Source organism: Populus euphratica, unplaced genomic scaffold (genome assembly GCF_000495115.2).
Source record: "Populus euphratica unplaced genomic scaffold, PopEup_1.0 scaffold15.1, whole genome shotgun sequence".
NCBI classification, from domain to species: domain Eukaryota; kingdom Viridiplantae; phylum Streptophyta; class Magnoliopsida; order Malpighiales; family Salicaceae; genus Populus; species Populus euphratica.
The window spans coordinates 1,138,884-1,157,251 of record NW_011499874.1 but is presented as its reverse complement, the minus strand read 5'-3'; the positions used below and the strand labels follow the sequence as shown (position 1 = coordinate 1,157,251).

Below are 18,368 nucleotides of genomic sequence, written 5' to 3'. Positions count from 1 at the left end.
ATATATATATATATCGCGCATTGAAACTCAGGATTAAGCATAAGATCATAATGCGTTGGCTTTAAACTCATTGTAGAGTAGCCAGATATCTAGTGTGTGGTACAATGTTTTTCTTCAATAAAAAGGCTTAGGTGATTAAGACAAAGTTTAATATTGGTTTAAGAATAATATTGTTGAAACGCTAAGTAAGGGTTCAAGGAATAATATTGTCAATTTGAAAAACAGAAATCGTAATGATGTCAATATAATAAAGATGCCACAATAGCTTGGAGGGATTTTATGAATATTAAATTGATATTAGTCTGACATTAGTGGGGTGATGCTAAATGCAGTTTTAATAGTTATTAAAAATAGGTGTCACACTTGAAAATCAAACATTGTAACGATTAATTTAAAAAAAAAAATGATTAAAAAAATAGTTACATGATATCTTATTCTTTTAGGAAAAAAATATATTATTTAAGAAATCACCACCTAATATTATAGTCACTATAAACTGTACCTAGTAAACAGAGATTCTATGATATAAAACTGGTTACGTAAAAGAAAAGATGTTAGCATTCCTTAAACGTCCTGTTTAGAGCAAGTTGCATTGCTGATTTTGTCTAAAATTACTAAGAAATGTGTTCTCTTTTTCCTTTTTTTTTATTTCTCCTTTCATTTTCTTGACTCTAGCATTAATGAACAATTCCTGCGATTATTTCCAACTCTGGCGTTGGTAAATATCGCACAAATAAAAAAAAAACGATACCCCTGACTCTAGCGTCAATGAATAATTTTGTAAAAAAAATGAATTTGAAGAAGAAATTTTCTATGCTATTTTTTTTATTTATCCTTTATTATTGTTAGCCCTCTTTTTAGAGGAAAAAAAAAACATTGCATGATATATTTGCATTTAACAATAATAATCCATAGATTGAGCAAATAGCATTTAACAGTAATAATCCATAGATTGAGCAAATAGAAAAAAAATTACAAATATAAAGAAAAATAAATAAATAAATATGCGAGAGGTCCACAAATAAATCAATAAAGACTCCCAAATATTTTTAAAAATTTCTGATATTGAAAAGGGTATCAAATTAGAATGAATATAAAAATTATGGTTAAGACATAAGGATGTGTTTTGCTAGACACATCCTTAATAAACATAATTGAAGGGCGTAGAGTCTAGATCCATCCTACTTTCTCTTTTTTTTAGGCTGGGTCCAATTCAGCCTATGAGGGCTAGCTAGGCAGAACCCACTAGCCCAGCTCGGTCACTGACCTAAGTTAATGACTTAACTGGGCAAAGCACGTGTGAACTTGTTCACGCAAGCATGACACAATGTGAAGGTAATTAATTACCTTCATATAATACTAAATGCACTGAAGATTCAAAAGAATGAAAAGGAAGAGGAAAGCTTACCTTGCTGGAGATTGCTTTGGAGATGAAGGACTACTATGCAATGACTACTTGATATTCCTTGCCTTTGTGTTCTCTTCTTTTCTGTTTTTCTCTCCATTATCCCTTTGTTTTTTTTCTCTTATCCTTTGTTCTACTCTTCTCTGCCTTTTTTTTTGTGCTATGTTTTTCTCTCTTTCCCAACTTTCTTCCCTACTTTTTATATGATTTGTGAAAATTTCAATGCTAAGATTTCAAAGATGAGATATTGGAATGACATAAGCTAAAATTAATTCTTATCATGAAGAAGAAGGCTTTGGAACTGAGAAAAGATAGAGGGAGAAATTTTTTTGTATTTTTTTAATTAAGGGTTTTTTAATGTCAAAACGTTGTGATTAAGAGAGAGTTTGAAGGCCAAATCTGGACGGTATTTTATTGGTTAAAAGTTGCACTATTTTTTTTTAGTCCTCTCTTTTGATTAGAGAAAAATATTTTCAATCATATATATGTCATTTTAGTGCTCCTCTAAAGGTAGAGTTTCATTTATGATTTTCAATCTTGAATAAATTGTCTATAAAAATATTTTTGTATGAAATAAATATGTTAAAAGTTAATGATCTAAATTGTCATTTTGTAAAAAGAAAATTGAAACTATAACTCACATTTTACTTTGCTATAAGATGGTTGGAAGCAATGGTTTGGGTGATATATTAGTTAGGGCAACAAATAATCTTGCTTTAATCTCTTGATGATTTTTTCTTATTATGAAATAGCTTGGTAAGGGGGTTTATGCAAAATAGTGTGTGATGTTTGTTTTATGTGGTATAGTTTGGTTTGTCTGGAATGCCTATAATAATTTGATTTTCAATGAGAATGAAACAAACTAGGATGATGTGTATTTTTCTCTTTTTTATTGGGTTGTTAATTGAGCAAAATATAATGATGAGAGTTTTTCTAGATTAGATTTAATGCATTTACTAAATAATGGAGGCATGTGTACTAACATGATAAATATAAAAAGTAATTAACCACGAGCCCTTATGAGCCCCTCCTCCTATAGGTATGCTAAAGTGGAATGTTAATGTTGACACATCTTCAGATGAGAAACTAGGCCCTCAAAAATTGATGGTGTTTTTAGAGACCACGAAAGGAAATTTTTATGTATAATTTCTTGTTTCACAAGTAACATGAAATTTAATGAAGCTAAGGTTTGACAATTTAAAAGATTATGCTTTTAAGTATTAATTGCTGCTATTCTTTTACAATTTAATAGGTTGTGGAGTCAGATTTTTACAATGAAATTTTTTGAATTTAAAGTAAAATTATTCTATGGACTTCACATTTGCAAACTAAATTCAATGATATTAATAATTCATATAATAGATTTCCTTTTATGTGTTTTGAATATGTTTATAAAGAGAAAAATCATGTTACAGATAATTTAACCAAGCAAGTATAGTTTTATGAGATGATGACTTGATTATTTGGTTATAGTTTATTTATTCAAGGTCTATTTTGCTTGATTTTAAATGTAGGTTTAGATTTGTTAGTAAGTTTTCCTACTTTTCTTAATATTTTTATACTCTTTGTTTTACTATTAATGACTATAATAGTTGATTAATAAATCATTTTTACTTCATAAAAAGAAAACCTAAATAACAATTTAGACAACAAGCTAGAAAAAAAACCATAATACTTAGAATTATCATATATTTTAAATATAGTGAATTTGAACAGGTGTGTTTTAGAAATGTTTGAAAGAATGATAATGATTGTTTTTTAAAATAATTTTTATTTAAAAATATATTAATATAATATATATATACACACACTTTTAATATCAATACATAAAAAAAAATAAAAAAATAATTTTTAAAAAAACTTTTAAAAAATCAGTTTCATACCCGTGGCTGGTACAATTAAGCATGCCAATATCTAAAATGTAAAATCTTGATGATCACGCACCCCCATTGCGTTATAAAATAGCTATCATGGAATTGATAAGGTTTCCTTAAAAAGATGACACGCACGACATGGATGGATGGAAAAATGATGGATTATATTCCACTTAGCCCATGCTTTCCTCAAGCTCCACACACACACACACATGCTTGATTAGTCACACACACTAGCCCATGCTTTCTTCAAGCTCCACACACACACACACACACACACACACACTAGGCCATGCTTTCCACACACACACACTCTTGATTAGTCACACACACATTAGCACATGCTTTCTTCAAGCTCCACACGCTTAGTTAAATAATTAGATTTAAAACGTGTTTAATACTGTATTTAAAAATAATTTAAAAATATTTAAAATATTTAATACTGTATTTAAAAATAATTTAAAATATTTTTAAATTAGATTAATATATTTTTGATATTTTCAAATTATTTTGATATATTAATTTTAAAAAAATAAAAAATATTAATATATTTTTTAAATAAAAAAACATTTTAAAAATCAACCATAACTACCCCACCAATCACCCTATTAGCTTATACATGTGTTCGTGCTTAGATCGTTTTGTCTATGGTGTTCTACACTCCACATAAGATTTGCTTTCCGTTGCTTCGCCGCCTAAGAAACCACAAAGATAAAAGCATTGATGGGGAAGATATCATATAACCTCTCATACAGCCATCACATCACATAAATCTTGTCTGATTTTGAAAAAAGGTCATTTTCACTTCTACATAAATGATCGAGTGCTTCTACAATGAGAATATAATAATGAATTTATTATTATTATTTTAAAATTTTTGGCGCAAAGAAGTTAAACAAGACCCCATTAACATGATATTTTATCTAAATTATTTCACGTAAGGAATGTAATGGAAGGTGGAGGACTTAGCTCAAAAGAACAAGCTCCATGCCAGGCAGAGGATGAACACACAAATGGAAAGTGGAGGACTTTAGCCAAATAATCTGCACTGTGAAGAAACATGAGAGATAGACCAGCTCCAAGCACACGATTACACAAAATGTCACTGTTAATTAACATGCACGTTAAGAGTGGACATAAATTCTCGAAGATCAAACATGAAAATAATACTGAAATCAAGCATCAAAGATCGATGAGCTATTCTCTTGCAAAGAAATTCCCAGGATCGCGCCTCAATCACCATAGAAAATTTTAGTTTTTATCAGATCAAAATCAAACGTGATATTTTATCTAAATATCACATGAAGAATATAATATATGCTACGAGTTCCATTTATATTTGCACGTTACTGACCATGTGCTATCGATCTTTGTTGATAAATGACTCTTTTTTGGCAGAAAATACTGAACTTTTTTATTATACGAAATGATTAGAGAGTCTCATAAATGATTTAATTTCTTCAAATTAAATAAAGAATAGGATAAGCATTGAATCAAATAACAAAGACTGACAAGAAGTAGTGGTTTCTAGAGAATAGGTGGACCATTTGGTCTCTTTTCCAACCACCTAAAAAACTAAATTATAGATGAATCGTCGATGATTGAACCAACAATTGAATCAATGTGACGCAGCACATAGAGAGATAAGTAGGGTTTTTTTATTTCTCAAAAATCCTAAAAACAATAGCAATACAAGATTTCAAAGAAAGTCTCAAAATCTGTAAACTACTATTCTTATTTCTCGTATGTCTGATCTAGATATGGATGGGAATTCAGAAGCAATACTCCTGGGGATTAGAAGCTTCTGATCTTGGTCGGAGAATTCTGCTGGCTAGGCTATTTATAAAAAGAGCTGCGAGAATGGAGACTACTGGTACAAACTCTGAATTTTAGTTCAGAAGAACTGATTCGTGCTATCACTCAGGAAATTAAATGGCAATAACTTAAGCAACCCAGATCGAATAGACACCAGATTTCCGACTTCAATGGTGGTATTGACTTCAAGTCTTGCTATGATTCATAGTTGATTGATGACAGAAAGTGACATCCCAATTAATGCTATATGAGCAACTAAAAACTCGAACCTGAGACTATAAAAAAAATAAACACCTTAATCCCAATTCTTCATCTACTACTTCAAGCTATGATTCATAAAAGTGACATCCCAATTAATGCTGACGTGTTTTTCTTGGTTGGTGCTGAATTATTTAAGTTCGTCCTATTTGTCATCATTTTATGCTAAAGTGCTTTTATTCATAAGAAAATCTTAATCATGAATGTCTAGAAAATCCAAATCTGAATAATAAAACGAGGATATAAAATCCATTAGCCCTTCATCTATGAAAGCTTATAGATATGTTATTGACGATGCTGTCTCGCTCAATCCTCATAAAAAAAAAATGCATCTGTCCCAAAGATTGGACTATATCCATAGTTTTGGATGAAGATAAATGCTGTGCTTGAAGATGAGGATATATAGGGCGAGCAACCAGACAAATGGGTGACTGACACGAAAGTAATATTGGATGAATTATCATAAAAATTGTCGATATGAGAACGAAACATGTCTCTATCAGGACACGTTCGTGGACTACATTGAGCATCTCTAATCCGATAATATCTGGACTGTTCTGTATCGATTCTCATTAATTTTGTGCCTGGCTAGCTTGTGTTTCTGAACTCGAAACATTGGTGAAATTAATGATATAAGTTGTAAAATTAAGTTTGAGAGGCTAGAATTGTATATAATATATTTTTTTTATTGTCTCTTGAATTCCGTGCAGTATATATATATATATATGTATATATATTCTGTTTAAGTGCAATTCTGGGATGTGTTTTTAATTATTTGTCCAGCTGTTTGTCTTGTGAAATCGGTGCTCAATAAATCTGGGCTTGTCTTCCGAAGTTAGTGTAAATACATATGGACTTCTGCTTGTCTTTGGAAAATTGAAGACGAAGTGAATTTTAATACCCTCACCGCTGGACCCCTGCACTCTTCTTTGTAACTTTTGAGAATCTTACATTATCAAATGATGACTGCATTTATTACTGATAATATTTTTTTTATTTTTTAAAATTTATTTTTACTGTTATCATATTAAAAAAATTTTAAAATATTAGAAAAAAAATTTTAAAAATAAAAATATAAAAAAATTATTTTTTTCAAAAACATTTTAACACAGTGATGCTAAGAATATTCCTAATTTAAAACACTCTGAATCTTATCCATCAGACTATGCTTGCAATTATTTTTAATGTTATCCTATTAAAACAATTATATGTGCAAAGTCCTAGCCATAAAAAAAAAATGTTGCTAAGAATGACCTTAAAAAAATATGACTATTAATAATATGCTTCATATATTTGATATTCAAAATAATTTGATTTACTGCCTGCTAGTAAGCAATAATGGGGATTGTTTTTTAATCCAATAAGTTTGTCATCTCTAAAAGTTGAATGTTTATGTGCAAGGAATATTTATGTGATGGACTATTTAAACTCAATAAGATGATTATTGTACTATAATAATAATAATAATAATAATTCTATTATTTATACAATTGAGTCTTCTGATCAATTCTATAAATAAAAGTAGTGAGCTTCTAAATCGAATTCATATTGATGTTTGTGATTTAAAATTTATGTGAACTAAAAATAATAAAAAAATATATTATTATTTTTATTGATAATTACATAAAATATTGTTTGGACTATTTACTAAGAATCAAAGACAAGATCTTAGAAATGTTTAAGCATTTCAAAAGCAATGTTGACAATCAACTTGGCAAGAAGAACAAGGTAATAAGAAGCATAAAGGTAACGGAATATGATTTATATTTTGATAAATTATGTATTGAAAATGGTGCAATGCTCCTTATTTATTACAACATAAATGTATTGTTGAACGCAAGAACTAAACATTAAAATAATTGATAAATGCTATATTGATAAATTTAGAATTATCTCGTAACTTATATGTAACTTATAGGGAGGAGCTATTTTATCATCAAATTACATATCTGAATAATATACCTCATAAAAATTTAGAGAAGACCTTATTAGTTATGAAAGGATCGAATATCACCTATAAATAAATTAAAATGTGGAGGTGTCTATTCAAAATTATGGTTTCTCTATATAAAATGGTCAAAATAAAACTTAAAATTGTTGATTGTTTATTCATAGGATATGTTAATAACAATATCACTCTCTGAATCTTATCCATCAGACTATGCTTTCAATTATTTTTAATGTTATCCTATTAAAACAATTATGTGTGCAAAGCCCTAGGCCATAAAAAAAAATGTTGCTAAGAATGACCTTAAAAAATATGACTATTAATAATATGATTCATATATTTCATACTCAAAATAATTTGATTTACTGCCTGCTACTAAGCAATAATGGGGATTGTTTTTTAATCCAATAAGTTTGTCATCTCTAAAAGTTGAATGTCTATGTGCAAGGAATATTTATCTGATGGACTATTTAAACTCAATAAGATGATTATTGTACTCTAATAATAATAATAATAATAATAATTCTATTGTTTATATAATTGAGTCTTTCTGATCAATTTTATAAATAAAAGTAGTAAGCTTCTAGATTGAATTCACATTAATGTTTGTGATTTAAAGTTTACACGAACTAAAGGTAATAAAAAAATATTTTATTATTTTTATTGATAATTGTATAAAATATTATTTGGTCTATTTACTAAGAATAAAAGACGAGACCCTAAAAATGTTTAAGCATTTCAAAAGCAATGTTGAAAATCAACTTGGCAAAAAGAACAAGGTAATTAGAAGCATAGAGGTAAGGGAATATGATTTATATTTTGATGAATTATATATTGAAAATGGTGTAATGCTCCATATTTATTACAACATAACTATATTGCTGAACACAAAAACTGAACATTGATAAATACTATATTGATAAATTTAGAATTATCTCATAACTTATAGGGAGGAGCTACTTTATCATGAAATTATAGATAATAATATATCTCATGAAAAATTAGAGAAGACCTTATTAGTTATGGAAGAGTCGAATACCACCTATAAATTTATTAAAGTGCGGAGGTGTCTACTCAAAATTATGGTTTCTTTAGATAAAAAGATCAAAATAAAACTTAAAATTATTGATTGTTTATTCATAAAATATGTTAATAACAATATCACTTATTGGTTTCTATACATGAGCCTATATTCCTAGTATTTATATTAATACAATTATTGAATCCACAAATGCATTATTTTTTGAAAATATCTTTCCTTGCAAAAACACACAAAAAGAAAAAGATTAGTAAGAAAACTAATGAGTTTATTAGTAGTGACTAGAGCTTATATAAAAAAATAAACTGAATTTCTAAAATTTTGAAAGACAACCTAGATGAAGTAAAATAGCTAATATATATATATACTTTCAGAGCTTATATAAAAAAATAAGCTGAATTTCTAAAATTTTGAAAGAGAATCTAAGTAAAGTAAAAGAGCTAATATATATATTAAAAATTTACCAAACATAAATAATACTTTATTTTAACTAATGTTTCTTAAAAACTTTGTATATTTATATTTAATAGGTACGAAGATCAACACAAATAAAAATAATGGGTCCATTATAAAAATAAAATTAATTTTATAGTTTTGATTTAACTTGATATTGCTCATAATCTCTTTTTTAATCTACCTGCATGAATTGTAAAAATCAATTATTTATATAATGATAAAAAACTTACATAACAAAACAATCCGAAACTAAGTATGGGAAATAATTAAATATCAAACTAACTAGAAAAGTGATTAATACAATATAAAGCAACAATTTATTGACCTAATTTAAGAGCTTTCTCGACTCAACTATATAAAATGAACTAAAACCTATAAAAATGATAGAATTTCTTAATTAAATTTGAGCTTAATTTAAAAATTAAATTAAAATTTATAATTATTTTTGTTATACTATATATTTGTCGAATCTAGCTTCCTCGTGGAACTTATATTATCTATTTGGTTTATAAATATATTTACAATACTTAAAAAAAATTATTGGTTAGTTGTTGGCTTAAGTTGTGTTTGATATTATAGTAATAGTTATTTTTTTAAAAAAAATATTTAAAAATAAATTAAAATATATTTTTATTTTTGAAAGATTAATTTTAATATAAATACATTTAAATAATTAAAAAATAATGTGTTTACATATACGTTGAAACCACGTTTCCAATCAAGTAAAACAGGCAAAGAGAAGCGCGCTTTACATAATGTAGGTTTTAAATTCAGGGATCCACTTCTCAACATTGGGTTAAGCAATTTCTTAAATATTACAACCAAACGTAAATAAGTCCAAATTAATATAATGCGTAAGAACAAAACTATATTTTATATTTCTACTTCTCCCAAAAAATAAATATACAAAAGGATTCCTTGAGAAAAAAAAAATATATGAAAGGATTCCTTCTCCCAAAACATATAAAGTTCTGACATTGAGGATAGGCTAGGCTACATAATCTACCTGTCCAGCTTGGCCTTTTCTTATTTAATGTCCTAGATTCACAGCTCCATCATGATCGGGCCATAAAATGACCAAAACACCCTTTTTTGTCGACTACCTGAGCAGACAGGTTCGTCGGAAACCGGCTGTGGCCATGAATTTGGCAAAACCATTGGCCAGACGCCGCGTTTTGTGACAATATATTTTATAATTTATTTTATTTGTGCTCTTCATTTTGGATTATTCCGATAAAGCAATTTCGATGTGATTATATACCTAGAAAAGAGGGGAGAAAATGATTTGTGTTGAGGCCCCCAACAGGGTGGTCCCCACTATTTGGATAAAACCTCATTATCTAGCGATTCTGATGGCACCGCGTGTCAACATCAGGAATCTTATCAACTCACCATGTGTCCACGGGCCCCACAGCGCGACCAGATCAGGATAGAGACCATCAAGGTTTTTTCTTCTTTCTTTTTATTTCGAATAATTTTTCCTAGGAATATTCATTTCCAAATTCTGTTACCAACTTAGATAACATATTTCTATTTGATTTACTTTATTTTTTTAATATATCATATACTTTCTTTTAAATATAAAATTTAACATGTTGATTATTTATACTATCTAAATAATCTAAAAGAATTGGAGTTTCTTGGGCAGGAAAGCACTTTAATATAGTTCCTCAATCATGTTATATGAATTTTGTGTCATAGTTGAGTTAATTCATATGTGTTGGGATGTCAAAGTCGAGTGTCCGAGCACTGGTGGGCACAATCATTTTTTTAATTGTGATAAATAAAAAGTCATTTAAAATTAAAAAAACAGAGCAAGGCCAAACAAAGGCCTCACGACATCAAAATAATATTAATTAAATTTATTTATTTATCAGTTTTAACAGTCTTTTTACTATTATAAAGTTTTATGTCAATCTTAATAATAATTTTTCTAATTATTATATATATGATATGAGAATAACAATAATAATTATAAATTATTTATGAAAATTCAATTCAAGTCATTTTTTTATTAGAATTTTTAAATACATCTTGAATATGATTTTATCATATTTATAATTTTTTTAGCTTCCAATCATATATAAAATTCAAACATATTATTTTAGTATTTTTTTGTTCACTTGTTGTAACCATCATAAAACAATTTTTTCTATCAGAAACAATGATTTTAATTAAAAAATTTGTGTTCATAAAAAATAAGAGATATGTTAATAAAAAAAATTTCTTAAAAAAAAAGATTATATTTTATAGTTTAATAATAATGTCAAGCAAATCTCTTAGACCTAGATATTTATTTTATATTTAAAAATATTTTAACTAGTAATCAAGCATACAACTACTTATCAATCTAGAAGCAACAATTATCGTGCAATAAATGTGTTTTTCTTTTGAAATATTTATGGAAACTCTGTACCTCCCTTTCTTTCTTTTTTTTTAAAAAATTTTTCCCATCATAAGGAGTTATGGGACTTTTGATGCAATTCAATGTATCTTGTCCTCGTTGAAAACCAATGCATATGGGTGAGGACATCATGAATATTTGAGGCAGGGATTCATTAAAGCTCATCAAGCTGTGAAAGGAAGGAAACCTCAACTTAATAACTCCCTGGTCTTGAAATTAGATAATATTTTGGGTTATGCTAATAATTATTTTTAAAATATTTATTTATTTAAAAATATATTAAAATAATATATATTTTTATTTTAAAAATATATATTTCACATCAACACATCAAAAAAATTTTAAAATATAAAAAAATTAAAACAAAACAAATTTCAAAAACATTTTTTAACCTTAAAATCAGACATTTTTTTAAATGTATTTGAAAATATAGTTATGTTGCTTTTCAAAGTAATTTTTACTTAGAAAAATATATTAATAATATTTTTTATTTTTAAAATCAGGATAATAAAATAATTTAAAAACATAAAAAAATATATTAATTCAGAATAAAAAAATTAATTTTTTTAAAATATTTTTGAAACACAGTATTAAACATGCACTCATCACTTAAAACATCTAATTTGTTGTTGGAGGAGAAATAAATAAATATATATATATATATAGGAAAAAAAAACTATGTATTGAAAAAAATAATTACAGGCAGAAATGTGTAGAAATACTATGTGAATATTCGAGTATATCCAGATTGGACACCTGCTCAGCATTATTGGACCTAACTGACGTGGATCCCTGCTGTCTGGTCTTTGTATGCATTAATTAAACATACGACACCTCTTAGATTAACATCACCCAATTAAAAATTCTCTCTCATAGTGAAAATAAACTCCATGTGTGCGGCGGTTCGTTGGTCCACGCTGACCTCAGGGTCCCACGTTACTCCAAATCTCCGTGTATAAACCACCCCTTCCATCATCCAATTGCAATTAACACTTCTTGTGTTTTTTTTTTTAACACAAAGTTCAGAAGCAAAATTAATCAAATACCATGCCTGGTGCGAGAATTAGAGTCCCATTCAATCAACGAAACTTGATGTCTAACATTAATCAGTTTGAGTTTCTTGATGAGCCGGCGGCGAGTTTATCCGATATGGTTTTCGGGTTTCTCGAGGATGGTGACTGGTCGTCGGGGAGCTCTGGTAGTGAAGGGTGTCATGAGAATGAAATGCTGGATTTAGAAGATGAAGGGGAAGAGAATAACGGAAATGTTGAAGAGGACAAGAGTTTTTGGGAGAACCAACATCAGCTTCTACATGTAAATATCACAATTCTTCATTCAATTATTAATTACTATGTTTTTTTTTTCCGGTGGCATTATGTTCAACCTTGTCTAATTTCTGTTTTTTATTGTGGTGTCCAGGCTACCTTGTTCAGGACCAGCTCCTTGGAGTCAAGGATTAGAAGTATCAGCAAAGAAGCGTTGAAGGAAATACAAATGGCTGGAACCATCTGTGGTTGTGGTAGACCAATGGCCGCCTCCTGCAGGAGTTGCTTGATGGCAGAAGTCTCTAGCCGTCTTCGGAATGCCGGTTATAACAGTGCTATCTGCAAGACTAAATGGAGAAGCTCTCCAGGCATCCCGTCAGGTAGTTAAACCAAGGTCAATATCTTTCATTAAGAAATCTGTTCCTAATCCTCGCCATTGAGGCTGCAAATAGTTGATGTAAAACTAACAATTGATGTCTTTGTTTTTCAATACAATGCAGGAGAGCACACTTTCATGGATGTAATAGACGATTCAAGTTCTAAAAGAGGAGAGGTGAGGGTTATAATTGAATTGAATTTTCGGGCCGAGTTTGAGATAGCTAAAGCAAGCGAAGAATACAATCAGCTCGTCCACAGATTACCAGAAGTGTTCGTCGGGAAAGTTGAAAGATTAAACTCTGTAGTGAAGATCTTATGCTTGGCTGCAAAGAAGTGCATGAAAGAGAAGAAAATGCACCTGGGGCCATGGAGAAAGCAAAGGTACATGCAAGCAAAATGGCTTCGGACACCATGTGAAAGGTCAACATCCATGCCTCCCTTCTCGATGGGATCTTCGGGCCGATTGCCAAGGCCGAAGGCGTCCATGCTCACAGTGGATTTGAAAGAGATGTTGCCAGATGTACATTGCACCGCAGTTGCGGTTGTGTGATAAGAACATCAGATTTTGTTCTTACTTACCTATTTGCTACCTTGACAGAGATGGGATTACATGAAAGTTCGGGAGAGAGTATCAGCACATCCAGAAGAATCATGTAAATAATGGAAATTAATCCACTTAGTTTTGTGATGTTTGATCAACCAAGAAACTATAAATTCCTTTGACAATTTTATACATCAATATCACTGGAAACATCTCGGTTTCCAATTCCGGTAGTGATATGAACCAAAATTTAGAATTAGTATTAAAAATTCTCAAGAGACGAGTTAACGGGGCAACTTGGAGTCTCATATGTATGAGGAATACGAGGTTTCTAATCAATTAGTGTTTTTTTTTTTTTTGAGTCAAAATTAAAAATTTACATGAAGAGATAATAAACCTTTTTAATTTTAGAGTTTAATGGGTCTATATCAAAGATGGTTAAATTTATGAATACAAATAGAAAGAACTAGAATTTAAGCGAGCGACAAGGGAAGAAGGTATTTTCTTGTGATGTTACAATTGTTTTGTAAAATTTTATTTCTTTAATCAATTAAATAATAAGTCGAGTAATTTATTTTTATTATTATTTTATGTCTTTTTTCATCCCTTTATTTTCACTGTAGTCCCTGCATTTTTTAAGTTATAAAATATTAAGTTCCTTTAGTTTTTGAAATTTAAGGGAAAAATCAATTTTTACCTAGAACTTTATTTTTCTTATATTTCATCCCTAATTTGATAAAGATAAGAGAAAATAGTTAAAATCCAATACTAGAGAAAGAAAATTTATATTAACATTGATTGTGATAACAAAAATAATTAATATTGATATCAAATTATATATATATATATATATATATATTAATAAAAGCTAAGTGCACGGAGCTTGCTAAATGAATTAGGCTTAATAGAGCCTAGCCTTCTCCTTTCAAAAAAGAAATTTTTTTTAATTAATGTTTTTTATATGTATTATTTTTAAAATAATTTGAAAATATATATTTAAATTAATATCTCTTTTGTCGTTTATTTTTTTATTTAGCCTATCTTAAATAGCAATTATTTTTTATTTATTTTGTATGCACGTAATGTTTTAAGATATTATTCTAATTTATATATAATTTTTTATGTTTTATATAAATAAAAATTATTTTTAAAAATAAAAAAATATTTATTTTTGAATAATATTTCTAATATATATAACCTTGCATAATATTTTTTTATTTTATTTAATTATTTTCTTGTACATCTATTTTTATTATCTTTTGATTAAATAAAAAATCTGTTCTGTGCTGATCCAATCCTTCTCCTCTGCCTTCAACTTTAAAAATGGAAATGTGAAAAATAAGTCGAATAGCAACCTTGCAACTTGCAAGCAATCACCAACTACGCCTAAGATGGCAAAAATAGAGAGAGAGAGAGAGAGAGAGAGAGATCATGCTTGGTCTTGGAGTGCAAATCAGGCCAAAAATTGTGCCCGCTGTAAATGAGTTGTCATGATAAATTTGTGCTAAAGCTCACGTTGACTCGTAGAAGAAAACTAAAATTTACCTATCGAATCTTCAGCCCATTGCTTTCTGGACTGCATCTAGACATATAAATGCTGAAGAAAATCCAAATGTAGATATATTTTTTCTATTACCCTCTTGTCCCTAGGTGGTCGTCGTTGACCAAATCCTAATCAGCACATTAAGCAAAATAATTCAAATTATGATGATTTGAAACAAAACAAAACAAAAATTTAAGCATTTTTTGAATTCAGTCACCATACCTTGTGTGTGCATGAAGCAGGCTGTTCATCCACAGTAAGAAAGCTTGATGAGAAATCCTGGGACCATTTGGAAGAAGATCCAATCTGTACCCTTAAGCCTCTATGCAACTCAATTCTGACCCGTGGTTTCCTCTGGCCCATATCTAGGGTTTGTTTTGCCCTAAATTTTTTTGCATTTAAATGCTTCTACGATATTTGATACATTAGTGTTAGTAGAATGCTATGATGTAGTTTGTATGGGATAACGATGATGATACATTGATTGCGGTAATAATGGTGATAAAAATTGAGGTGATGGTTGTAGAATTATAGTTACGAGGAGGAGGTTGTAGTGGTGGCGGTGACGTGAAGATAATAATAGTTAAAATAATTATATAATATTATAAATAATTTGTTGTTTATAAAATATTTCTAAGAAATTTTATGATTATTTTTTATAAATGAACAATGTTTAAAATTCTTGTTTTTCCAAAAACAGTTTTGGCAAGAAACAAACACAAAATTAGATATATAATTCCTTATAAAATATTTTATGTAAAACAAACATCACCTTATACTATGTTTTAGAATTTAAATGTTTGTTAATGAAAACTTATTTTTGGATAGTTTTGAGGAAAAATTTTATCCCTCTACATAGAAAGATATAATAATGACAATTTTATTATAAAATTTATTTATAGTTATCTCTTTAAGCAAATTATAAGATCAACACAATCTCATATTATCAAATCCAAATAATCTTATATGAGTTAATGTACACCATTAGATAAGGAAAAATAAAAGATAAAAGATAAAATAATTATAAAAATCATAAACATAAAAAAACTATAAAGAAGATGGAGAAAAAGTATAGAGATAGGATAAAAAATTTTTGGTAGGATAGAATCTGATCATAAAACTTAATATTGCTATTAAATGAAAATTTTATGGTAAGAAAACCACAAAAAAAATATAAAATCTCTTTGCATAAATTATGAATTTTTAATTTTAGGTATAGAAACTTAAAAATTAATTTTTTGTGTTGTTCGATTGTTTGAAAATATATTCTAACACTAAATTTGTTTAAAAGATTGATGAGTGTTGTAAATAGTTAATATTAAATGAGATTATAACAAACAAAACAAAATAAAAGGTCAGCTGGAACTCTCCAATGATATAAAACATGTTTGGTTGCTTTTGAAAATCAACAAGTGTATAGTGTTGACTATAAAAAAAATTTTGCTCCTGTGTCAAAACAACTACAGTGCGCGCTATTATTGTTATTGTTGCTTCTTAGAGTTGGTCATTTCATCAAATAGATGTAAAAAATACTTCTTCATGGTGATCTTAAAAATGAAATTTATATAACACCTCCATTTTATTTGTTCTCATCTTCTACATCAATTGTGTGTAAGTTGAAGCGATCCTTGTATGGTTTGAAACAAGATCCTCGAGTATGATTAAATAAATTTCATTGTACCTTACTTCACTTCTCTTTTGTGCAAAACAAATATGATTCCTTTTTATTTCTTTACAAGACATCTACTAATTTTGTTCTCCTTCTAGTTTATTTAGATGACATTATTATTACTAGCACTAATTCTTTATTGATGAGTAACCTACAGCACCATCTTCAAGATTGTTTTCATATAAAAGATCTCAGTTCTCTTACTTATCTTTTGGGATTGGAAGTTTATTGTTTGATTGTTTGAAAATATATTCTAATATTATATTTATTTAAAAGATTGACGAGTGTTATAAATTCTTGTTATTACATGACCATGATAATCTTAGCATTTCATTTTTAAACCAAGTTGCGATGATCTCAAAGCAAGCAATAATGGCAAACTACTAAAACTATAAAAGGGTATGATTGAAACTTTTTTTTAAAATATAAAGGATTGATTGAGAGGTAAAAAAAATAAAATAAATATAGATTAAACCTTAAATAAATAAATTAAAATTAGCTACAAGTTATTCAAGAGCTTTCTTAATTTTATTATCTTAGCCCTTTTATTACATATGAAAAGAAAAAAGAAAAAATAGAAAGTGGTTAGGTTACATATGTAAATATAATTAAGCTGATTGATGGCTAATATGATCAAATATCACAATTATAACCCTTAACTCTATTGCAAAAAAAATCAAAAGAGATTCCACTAAAACGATCATTATAGTAGTTGTTTTACCCTTGCTACATGTCAGACTTTTTTTCCTAAAAAATGAATATATAATCTTTTTTTCATCATGTTTTTATATAAAAAATTCAAAAATAAAGTTAAAAAACTTATGTATATATCTAATAAAATAAATTAAGAATTATATATGTTAATTAATAAATAAATAATCATTAGCAATAAATAAAAGGGTGAAAATTAAAAAATTGAGAGTGGAATATAGACTAAAATATTTAGCCTCGCAATATGGATCTTTGTCACTATTTTGTTTAACAATTTCATCCACAAAAATGGATTTTTTATTTAATTAATTGATAGTAAAACCAAAAACAAAAAATATATCATGATGTTGCACTAATTAGAAATACTATAAAAAAATATTTAATTATATGTATTTATTTTTTAAAATAAATTTCAATTATATATAACATAAAAAAGATAACATATGAATTAGAATAACTTCTTTAAAAATTAAATACATATAAAATATTAAAAAACAACCACTATTTAAAAAAAATCTCAATACAACAAATAATAAACTAGAGAGAATGGATATAAATTAAAATATAATTTAAAAAATATTAAAAAAATACATATAAAAAACATGATTTTTTTTTAAAAAACAAAGAGACCAAGCGTTGTTGGGCATGTCAAGCCAACTAGTAACTAGCCCATTAAAGAAAAGGCTTGCATGCGAGCCACGTGCGGGCCTTATTTTTAAAAAATATAAGTAGTCCGCCCTAATGTTTCTTGAAAAGAAATCTTAGACGATATGCTGTATAAGATTCCCTATATTCTGACCATTGTGGTGTTAGAAAAATAAAGGTATATTGGTTTTTTATTTAAAAATTCATTGTGGTGTTAGAAAAACAAGGTATATGGTTTTTTTATCTAAAAATTCATTTTTTATTCTTTTTTTTTAACTCAAAACACTTAGAAAAAAGCATAAATAACTTTACCAACCCATAAATGGTTTTTTTTAAGGAAAAAACCCACCCAACCCATATGATTTTGTGGCTCATTTCAAGGTTAAAAAAAAAATGGAACTCTTCTCATCAAATTAA

General features: G+C 27.9%; 1 protein-coding gene across 1 annotated transcript; it reads left to right on the top strand.

Moving 5' to 3' along the window:
• The first annotated feature begins 12,181 nt into the window (after positions 1-12,181).
• On the top strand, positions 12,182-13,738 carry LOC105128027 (uncharacterized). Its single transcript, XM_011029520.1, has 3 exons — positions 12,182-12,513; positions 12,619-12,844; positions 12,965-13,738. Exons 1-3 carry the CDS (start codon positions 12,247-12,249, stop codon positions 13,390-13,392), a joined length of 921 nt encoding a protein of 306 aa, XP_011027822.1. The 5' UTR covers positions 12,182-12,246; the 3' UTR covers positions 13,393-13,738.
• The last annotated feature ends 4,630 nt before the right edge of the window (positions 13,739-18,368 follow it).